The sequence below is a fragment of the Pleurodeles waltl genome, chromosome 12 (genome assembly GCF_031143425.1).
Source record: "Pleurodeles waltl isolate 20211129_DDA chromosome 12, aPleWal1.hap1.20221129, whole genome shotgun sequence".
Taxonomy (NCBI): Eukaryota; Metazoa; Chordata; class Amphibia; order Caudata; family Salamandridae; genus Pleurodeles; species Pleurodeles waltl.
The window spans coordinates 65,758,639-65,769,080 of record NC_090451.1 but is presented as its reverse complement, the minus strand read 5'-3'; the positions used below and the strand labels follow the sequence as shown (position 1 = coordinate 65,769,080).

The 10,442-nt window shown below is 44.9% G+C and overlaps 1 protein-coding gene across 1 annotated transcript in view; it reads right to left on the bottom strand.

Annotated features, from left to right (window-relative positions):
• Window positions 1-357: 357 nt before the first annotated feature.
• Window positions 358-10,442, bottom strand: part of MAP2K2 (mitogen-activated protein kinase kinase 2) — a 75,985-nt gene continuing 65,900 nt past the window's right edge. Inside the window, exon 11 of the mRNA XM_069216202.1 lies at window positions 358-2,428. Within this exon, the coding sequence (XP_069072303.1) occupies window positions 2,318-2,428 (111 nt within the window). The 3' untranslated portion in view covers window positions 358-2,317. The remainder of the gene's footprint in view (window positions 2,429-10,442) is intronic.

The window sequence follows — 10,442 nt, the reverse complement described above, 5'->3', positions numbered from 1 at the left end:
GTCTGTGGAAAAAAAAAAAATCTGTTATTCTAGATCAAGAGGAGCTGTGGATCTACGTCGGAGGATGCAGAAAAAGAGAAGAGATGTCAGTGGCCCAGGATGGGTGCTAAATGGCTCCAGTGATGTCACCACAGCATCATTTCCATCATAGAGGTGGAGCAGTTGCCCCAACAGCGCAGTAGAGCTGTAGAAAAGGAGATACTTAACAGATGACGAAACTGCAAGTAGTGGGATAAATCCAAAAACCATCACCAGGGAAGCCTTTTAATAAACCTGAAAGCATGTCTGGGGCAGAATAATGGACCATCGCTGATGCCCGGCCTAGGCAAGAGAAAGAAAAATACAATACAATGGAAATACGTTTTCCATACTTTTTATTTCTTTCCTTTAAACACCAAGCAGCATCTGCACCACCCTCAGCATGAAATGCACTCAAGAGGGAAGCCCCTCCTACAGGAAAACATTTACATTTGGCCTGCCCAAAGTAAGAGGCTCAGTAGGGCTTGGCCAGAACCGTCGTACAGTGTGGTGAAGGGCAGGGGCGCAACCCAGCAAAGCAGTTTTATCCTCCCAACCACTCCAGCGAATATCCTTGTGCTCTAGATGGAAGAGCGCGAGCCGAGATCAGGCACACAAGCCCAGCACACACATCAAAAGTAAAAGAAACCCAAAATTCCCTGCTCTGTATTGCCAAATGTTTATATTAACTATACCCACAGGTCCCATCATCACAAGAAACCAGTGACCGCTACAGTGGCCGCATTATTCAAACTATATATATATATTTTTATATATATATTTTAAAAAACATGTCCTTAGATAAGATTATATGCAAATAAATAGACTTTTTGATGATGTGCTGAAGATTACTAGCAGCCATGCTGGGAAGAGAGACTGGAGCAGCAAGAGAAGGTTCACAAGTGCATAGGAAGGCGGAGCCTAATGTCGTGCTACTTGCTTGAAAGGGGTGTGCATCTGTACCTTGATAGCTGAAAACTGGTCTTGTAATTGGGTTTGGAGGGTACCTTCTCTTCGCATGCAGGCACAGACAGACCATGGTAGTGCTCCTTGCAAGCGCAACATCTTATCCAAGAGTGTGTGTAGGCAGCAGGCTTAAAATCATCCCCCTACAACCATTACAGTCACTTGAAGCCATATCCGGAGATTATTATGCTGGCTACTACTGGCTAGCTGGAACTAGAAACAATTCAGATCTATTTCTTCCCAATTATATTTAAGGCAGAGAACTTGCTGCAATTTACTGTGCAGCTGTTTTTCCTCCTGACCAGAACCTAGGGGGGAAATAAAGTCTGGTGTAACCAGCCCTCCACAGCACAAAGATTCAGGGTGCTCTGGCATGTCAATATGAAGTGTCCATGCTTTCTTCCTCGAGGCCTAAGGACATGCGCAGTTTTTACATTAATGAAGACATGCTGAGCAAATATGTGAGAAGCGCCTCGAGGCCAGACTGAAATGCAGCTTATTGCAAGAGAGGATGCTGGGATTTTCCATCAGGTAGAACGTTAAGGTTTGGACACCAGTCCCACTCTTGGGCTGGGGAGGTGAAGATAAAACGGATCATCGTCTCATCCAGTCCAGCTGAAGCGCTGAACCGGCCGGTGGTCAGAGTTCAGCAGCAGCCTGAATCCTCCATCTACAGAGCTGCAGTTTATGTCAAGATTCCGAGGTCAATTAATTCCAGAAAATTTGTCTTCAGGTTCTACATAACTGCTCTACTCCTCCCATCAACTCGAAAATGGAAATTCTAAAATAGCTATCATTTCACAGCATAAATATTTTACGGCTTAAACCACTCAGTCACAGTTAAGACCTGTGCTCAAGAATAGGATATACGAGCCAATTTACAAGCCTGCATTTCACAACTGTTGCCACCAGCCTACTGGGGCTCCCAATAAGTGTTGAATGGAAATTAGCTAGCAGACTCCGTAGCAGCTGTCGCGTAACATCCTCATTTTCAGATAGCAGCAGAACAAACAAGCAGAGACAAGAGGATTCGGCGTGTGATATCCAGTGCCACAAGGACACAACTGAGTGAGCCAAGCAGCAACAGTGCCACACGCGTGTTCCTCTCCCAACCCCTTCCCAAGTGTCCAGGACGCAGGCAGACAGACGTGTATTATTAAAATGAAGAGCAAGCCAATGTCTCTCTGCTTCTTCCTTCCCTCCTCCTCGACTCCATCCACATGTGCCGCAGAGGAGAAAGGGGCAGGAGGGTTCTTCTGACAGGGAAGAGTGCAGGCAGGCAGGCAGGCTGACGGATGGATGGACGGGTGTGCACCGGCAGACTCTCCCTTCCTCACACAGCAGTACGGGTTGGGGTGCTGGGGTGGTTGATGCCAAGTGTCTTACACAGCCAGCCTGCGAAGTCCACCTCTTCTACCTCAGACCGCTTGATGAAAGTATGAGTCTGTAAGGAAAACAGGCAATTTAAAAAACACATCCGAAAGAACGAATATGACCACTGAACTGTCTGAACGAGCTCTATGGTTACAACTCTGGTTACTCCCAAGCACCCAAAGCACACCAGACTCCGATCATACTGCTTCAGGATAAAACTACCAGCAACTGCTCTGCTGCTAGTCAAAACCACAGAACTTCAAAGCCACCAGGAACAGCCAAAGCATTCCATGAAATCAAACAGCATTCCTTCTTCAAAGTTTCGGAAGCCATCCCAATAGAACAGTTTTGCAGATTTTCTACTACTGATGTCACTGTGCTCCAAAGAAATACCATCATAGGTGTGGCTTTAAATGGTAGGTTGTATTATCCAGATTTTACGTTGTGGGCTCCGACCACTGGCATGTCTTGACTAACTCATTACGAATCAACATAAAGTGCACATCATCTTACAATGGAGCAGTTCGCTGCAACCTACACTGTGTCTGACACCAACACTGGGAAGCACGCCTAGACTATCTAGTCTTTCTTGCTCCTCTACCTCAGCGAGGAGTAGGGAAAGTCTTGTTACACAGAAAAAACAAGCGACAAAAATACAGTTATACTTAACAGTTCATTTGTAATTTGATTGTATTACAGATTTACCTGTATGAAGTTCTGATACTAACAGTAATTTAAAAAAATGTTAAAAAAAAAAAAAAAAAAAAAAAAGAAACACACAAATGGGAGATGCGAGCGCCCATTCAAGCAGTGGCTCGGTCAGCTAGACAGCATCCTGAAGGTGATGAAATCCGGATCTGCAGAACGCACAGTCCTGCTTCCATCAAGTAAAGGGCGAGCTAAGCCTTGCGTTTAAATTGTGATGGACCTCCTCCCCTAACAATTCATGCAGATGTCGAAAAAAACATAGGGCAAAATATGATTTAGACACGCATCTCTCCGAATTTTGAAAGTGAAAGATGCAGTCCTCGAGAGGAGCTAGTCCTGACGGAGGAGGGAGCAGTCTTCCAGAGTGCCTAGAGTTTACAGCTTTTTAGAGCAGTGGTACCCAGCTTTGACTTCTGTGGAACCCACTGAATCTTTATTGGAACCCAGGGACTCCCACTGAATAATTGCTGGACTCCATGGCCACCCCCACAGTCATTACTGGAAGGCAGGGACGCCAGTCTAAGCATGGTTGATGATTTGAACCACAAAACAATACACAAAAAATACAGAAAAACTTGCCATGGAACACAAACAATACATTTAATTTGCACAAAAAACAAAACAAAAAAAAAACAAAAAAAACGAAGAATAGGAAGATTGGAGCTTTTCTAAATTCAACTGAAGCCACACATCGTCCATACTATATTCTGTTTGAAGCACCTGTACTGCTCCCACTAATCAATCTGAGGATACCAATTTAATTTTTAGCCTATAATTTCTAATTCCTTGATATTTAGAGTACATTTTAAAATGGTTGTAGACACTTTATTAAATTACACTTTATAAATAAGTTAATATGAGTTAATTTTCTAAGCAGTCACGGACCGCCTGAGGCGGCTTTGCAGACCCCCCTAGGGATCTCGGGACCACAGGGTGGGAACCACTGTTCTACAGCACATGATTTAGGCTATGGACAAAAGAGACAATTTTTCATAACCGGAATTTCAGCCGCATTACACCTTACGTGCACATGGTCTACACATCAATTCTGCCAAACTTGGGTTGAGTGGCAGAGATTGTGAGGAGGATGTGTTGTGTGGTACGCTTATCACCAGGGAGAGTATTCTGGGGTCTGAAGGAGGATGGGTGATCCAGCTTGGGACTGATTGGAATAGTTCGTTTTTCAGTTGCTTGCACAAGTCAAGAACTGAGTTGGAGGCTCTGATGTGCAGGGGAGGTGGTTCCAGGCTTTTGGAACCAAGCACGAGAAAAAGCACCAGTTGGCTCGGATTCTTCTGATGAGGGGGATGTAGGCGAGGAAGAGGCTGGCAGAGTGGAGGTTTCTGGTCACGGCGTGGAATTTGAAGCAGGTTGTTCAGGTAAGTGGGGCCTAAGTTGTGAAGGGCTTTGTATATACATATGGGGAGATTCAAGAGTGCTCGTTGGTGAACAAGGAGCCAGTGGAGGTCTTATAGATGTGTGCACGTGCTGGGAGGTTGAGCCCGAGTCTGGCTATGGCTTATCCGATGTTGGACATCTTGGATATGAAGACGGTTCCTCTAACCTTTTACAGTGGCCTCTGACCTAAGGGTAGGTACTGCAGGTGTCCACTAGGACATCCGACTGAGCCATGCATCAATAAATGTCCAGACACTGTCAATCCGGCAAGAGAGCAGCCAGAGCTGTCGCAGGAGCCAGAAGCTGAGCATCAGCCAGCCACCTGCACCTAAACTGTGCTCTGGTGGAAAGGCCGATGCAAGTGCCTTATCACTGGCTATGGAGTAAAATCAGGTGAAAGGGGAAAGCCTCGTTAACCTTTACTGGGTTTTGAAGAACTTTGCTCTTATGCTTGGCAACGTGAGTGACTCGGGTATCCCGATAGGGATCGTCGTCAGAAGCAATACTATTTTTTATGGGATGCAGATTTAGTGCAGCAAAAATACTCTGTGAGTAGAACTAAATCAACATCAGTGGGCGGGCGCAAGCATTTGAGAAACTGCATTTCCTCCCTTCGAAGAAATCAGAGATTTAACACTGCCCTCTAGTGGCGGGGAATGTGAATAGCGACTTCCAATTAAGTGGTAAACTGTTCACGGGACAGATATTTGTTAGTCCTTCCTCCACAAACAAGCAATGAGGGGGTCTTCGGCACCACTGCCTGCTTCTAAAACATCCAGTGATCAAAGTGCATTAAAAAAGGTATGGGAACTGTGATGCTGCATGTAATAGGGCTGAGACAGTGAGCGTGGGGGCGAGGTCAAAGATGTGGCTTAAAAAAAGGAAAAGAAAAACACAATGTTCTGTACGTTTTTTTTTTGGTCTTTCGCCACCACGAAGCCACATGTAAAACTCAGTGGGAGATAGACCAGACTATAGTACAATATTACACTCTCTATTAGTCAATGCGCTGCAGAGGTCTGTGTTTAACCGGAGAGCCACAGAATTAAATCTTGGTTGGTGTAGTGAAGAGCAGTGACGTGTTATTTTTTGTGCTTTGAAGTCAGAGCCAGTGTTAATTAGCAAGTCATTATGTTTAACTTGCACAACACACTGCTACAAAAGTCACAAACTGGTTTAGGATAAACTGGTGCTTCCAAAATATAGCTTTTAGTAATACCCAGGCTGTATGTAATGCATTTTTGTTTTTTTTTTAAACATTACTGTCCCTTCAACACCTTCTGGGGTAATAAGCGCAATATAACTACAATTGCGCACACTGCAGAGCTCAGTTAACTCTTTGCACGACCACTTAAAAAGAATAAATGTTTGTCATCACTAACCTTCAAGTGATTTGGTACGGGCTCCAAAGCATCCTTTGCTGCCCGGCTTTGGTTTCACAGCACAGGAGACTCTGTGCATGACGCTTCAGCTGAAGCATTTAAAATATCAGAATTGAACGTCCCACGACAGTTGTCTTGAAAAGTAAGGGCCAATGGTTTTTCATAAATCAGAAAACTATGGGCAGGCATGTTGTGCCCCTCTGACCCCACCCACTTCGACCACTGAAAGCATGCATTCTAAAACTTATGTTAATGGACAATGTTACCCAGGGGTGCAGGGAAGTCCACTTCACCTCTGCTGCCCTCCATCAAAAGTAAAGTTAAGTGAGCATGAGGAAATTACTGCAGGGATTATACAGCATCAGTGCCTCCATGTGGAACTCAGGAACACAAAATTATCTGAGAGTGCCAAAAATGGAGATGTTCTGAGAGAATTCAGAATCCCCTATTTTTCTTCTTTTGTATCAGAAAGAGTCAGGGGTGTGGAATTTATTAAAATATCTACTTGTCCAGGGGACAGGTTGCTTCTCAAATCTACTTGTCCTGTAAAAAGATCTACTTGTCCCTTTGGTGTTATGTAGTGTGGCGACAAATTATGGCAGCAATCTCATTATGTAAGAGCTGTGATAATAGCCTCTCTGATTATGCCAGGGCTACTACCATAGTAGGGCTTGAATACTTGCAGTTTCAATCCCTACTGTAGCAATTTCCATATTTTGCCACCTTTCTGCAGATCTGCATACTGGGGCTGGAGGAAGCAGTAAGCAATAGTTCCAGGACTGGAATGCCTTTGAGTCCGCAAACCTACTAACCTGCATGTTTTAAAGATTTTCACCAGCTTCTCTCTAATATTTTCCCATAATAAGAAAGGTTGGACATTTACTCCTGACAATAGCAGAATTAGAAGTTCTTCCAGGGTTGGGAAGAAAGTGGCTGGAGAGAAAATGAACTTGCAAATGCTCAATAGATTTTCACATTAGCAAATCTACACATGCGTATTTACCCATGCTAAAATACAGTTCACAAATATTTTATAGGGGTACGACAGATACCATGGGTGCATTTTTGTGACTTTCTTTAAGAATTTGGGGCCACATGTAGGTAGGTTCAGATTTGCGACCCGCAAATTGCTAGTCAGAGTGACTCGCAATTTGCGAGTCGCAAATCCTAATGTAGGATGGTGTCCCTGACACCATCTGTGATTCGCAAGGGCTTCGCAAATGCCCACCTCATGAATAATCATGAGGTGGGTCGCAATTTGCGACCCCCTTGCGAATGGCGGCCCTCCTGGAGACAGCAGACCACCATGTTGGTGACTGCTTTTCAATAAAGCAGTTTTTTGTTTTTTTTTCTTTGTAATGCAGCCCGTTTTCCTTAAAGGAAAACGAGATGCATTACAAAAACGAAAAATGAAACATTTTCGTTTAATTTTTTCAGAGCAGGCAGTGGTCCACAGGACCACTGCCTGCTCTGAAAAAATGTTTACAGTGACATTCACAATGGGGAAGGGGTCCCATGGGGACCCCTTCCCTTTTGCGAAAGTGTTAGCACCCATTTGAAATGGGTGCAAACTGCGATTGGTTTGCGCCCGCGTTCACAGTCACAAAACAATCCTACATTGCACTGCGAGTCGCAATTAGGAAGGGAACACCCCTTCCTAATTGCGAGTCGCAAAACTGGGTTTGTGCATCGCAGTGTGCTTTTTGCATGTCGCAAACAGAGAAAGTCGCTGTTTGCGACATGCAAAAAGCTACCTACATGTGGGTCTTGGTCCCTAATTAGGTCTGGTGTTAAAGACATTTTGTTTTTATTAAACTTCTATTTCTCTCTCTTTCGGCTGGCTTTACTGTGAGTGATCGCATTCTGCTCTTCCACAAGGAGCATATTGGCACACAAAGTAGTTTTGTTCAGTGTCGGGAACTACAGTGGCAATCAGTGACGTAACGAAACTGGAGGGTGCCCCTTTGCAAAGAGCATGGAGGAGCCCCCTCTCCAGACTCACTCAGGGCAGGTGCTGTGCTGAAGGGGCCCTCTGGAGGGCGGCTGCGGGCCTTTGTTATGCCACTGGTGGCAACGTGTGCTTTTAGAGTTCAAAAACTTCTTGGGTTTTTTTTTGCCAGTGTTTGTTACAATGTTGAGGGCCTGGTAGCTCCCACAACAATAAAGTGTTACAAAAGCCATGTCAAAACAAGACACGCATTGATGAAACTAAAAGACTTATAAAAATATGTCAGATCAGTCGGCTTTGTCAGTGTTTGTTTATTTTCATGCTTCCCATAATTGTGTTGAAAATGGTTACACTGATTTTCCATTAGAAATATTTTTGGGGAATACTAGCATGCGTCAACACATTTTCTAAATGACACTTCATTTGCATCTAATCAGAGAGCATTCTGGGAGCATTATACTTAGGCTCATAGCCTAAACTTTTCAAACATGTGTATAAACGTATTTTTTTTTGGTACTGGAACCAACGTCAGTAGTGAAGTGTGACCTTAAAACATTTATTTACAGCACTCACCCTAATAATTAAGGCTTTCAAATAATGAACCATAAATACAAGTTCGAACAGCATTATCTTTTGGAAACATTACCTCAACTGCAGAGAGTTCCACTCTCTAAGCAGGCAGCCAAAGGGTTTGTGCTGCAGAGGGTTGGGCCTACTTGTCCCAAGGACAAAGTAAACATAAAAACTTGTTGCCCTGGACCCCAAACAAGATGTCCCGGGCGTCGGGCGATAGGAATTTCACATCCCTGAAGAGTAACTTGTTAGTAGAAGGGTCTTGTCTGCTGACAGCACATGCGCTGTTGCTTTGCAAATGGTATTGTTTACTATAAATGAGCTCGGAGTCCGCCCATTGCTTACCATTTGTTGGCTTCATTGTCATTCTGGTCCTGCCTCCTAAATCGGCAGCACTCGCCCATGCAGCCGCCTGTTCTTTGGTAGCATCTACCAAGTACTAACTGATTTAGTTTGATTAGTGTCCTGCTGTATATCCACTGAGTGCTGTGATCCAAGTACCATTTTCTTTATTCTTTCCAGTCTGTGTTGCGTCTTCCCCACATCAAAATGTTTACATAGATCACAGAGCGAGATAATTGGTAGCACACTAATGTAAAATTTGCATTTATATAGACTTTCCCTTCCACCGCCCCTTGCTTCTTTCCCTACATCAGATAATTTACATTGTATCATATTGTAGTACAATTGCATTTACAGAGCACTTACTAGCCCTGACGAGGCTTTGAAGCACTGTCTGGCAATTCAGGAAGAACTCTGTCAACATTCAATACCACAATGCCACTCTATGCCACACCACAGTCACTCCACGGCACACAATGCTGTGCCACACCACAGTTAAGGCCAGACCCCAGTTCAGAGGGCCGTAAGGCAAGCATGAGTTACTGGGCCTAACCATGGGGGGGTTGAGGTCTTTTAATCCTGATGTCCAGGGGCCCGACCTACTATGGATACTAGGGCTGTGAACAACTGGCCAAGTACCCTTTCAGCACATGACTTTCAGGGGTAGTGTGCATCAAGCAGTCCCAGGCTTCTTTGGGGTTGGGGGGCGGGGGAGGGAATGAAGATTCAAGGAGGTGAAAACAGGCTCTCAACTCAAAATACACTCAACAGCAATAAAATTAGTGCCAAGTCAAATACTTGCTTTTATGGGGAAAAAAGTATATTTGAACACATGGGAAAATATGACATTTACAGTCCCATGAGGTCAGGGATCTAGTGTTGCACAGGGTGAGTCCTAATCTCCCATAGCTAGTGGTAGTGATTAGTCCCCATTCACTATAGGCAACCTTAAGTCCCACTAGAATGCTCCTCCAATGCTTAGTAAATTTTTCGGGATCCTCCCCGGAAGGGGGTGGAATGAGATGCTGTTGGTCCTCAGTGTCATGGCTTGGACCCGCTCTGGTCACTAGTGAAGCTTCCTCTTCTGTCAACTGTCTTGACCAGACCATGCTTCTTGCCTAGTCAAGGTATCCTCTGTCCCACTATCCCCTGGCATACAGGGTCATCGTTCCTCCTCTGTGCAAGGCTACGGCCTGATTGGCACAGCAGCAGTCTTTACAGCAGTCCCACCTGTCATACATGGTCGCTAACTTGGTCCTGAGACAGTCTTCTACCCAATCAGCACGGTATCAATCTTCATGGCAGCCCCACCTGGCATACAAAGGTCGCTGACGTGACACTGCACACAGGTGATGATCTGTTCAGTGCAGGAGCTGTTATGGCTCACTTCACGCTAGCCCTTCTCAGGCATATGGGGCTTGCTGATTATTCCCCACACACAGGTAATGACCCAATTTGTGTGCAGCAGTCTCCTCGCACTTCTCTATGGGAATCAAATTGCCAGGATCCACCCTCCCTGACCGTGCTCCCTCCCATGCGGACCCTGAAAAGATTCCCTGGGTGATGTCTCCTCATCCAGCTGCGACAGCAGCAGGTCTTGGCCAAGAGTCCACACAGCAGCAAAACTGTAAACGAGTAAACCTGCAGGCCTCATTCCAGTGACAGTTAAAAAGCACCTGTTCCTTCAAATCATCACTACATGATATGTTGCCACTACACTTGTGCAGTTTAAC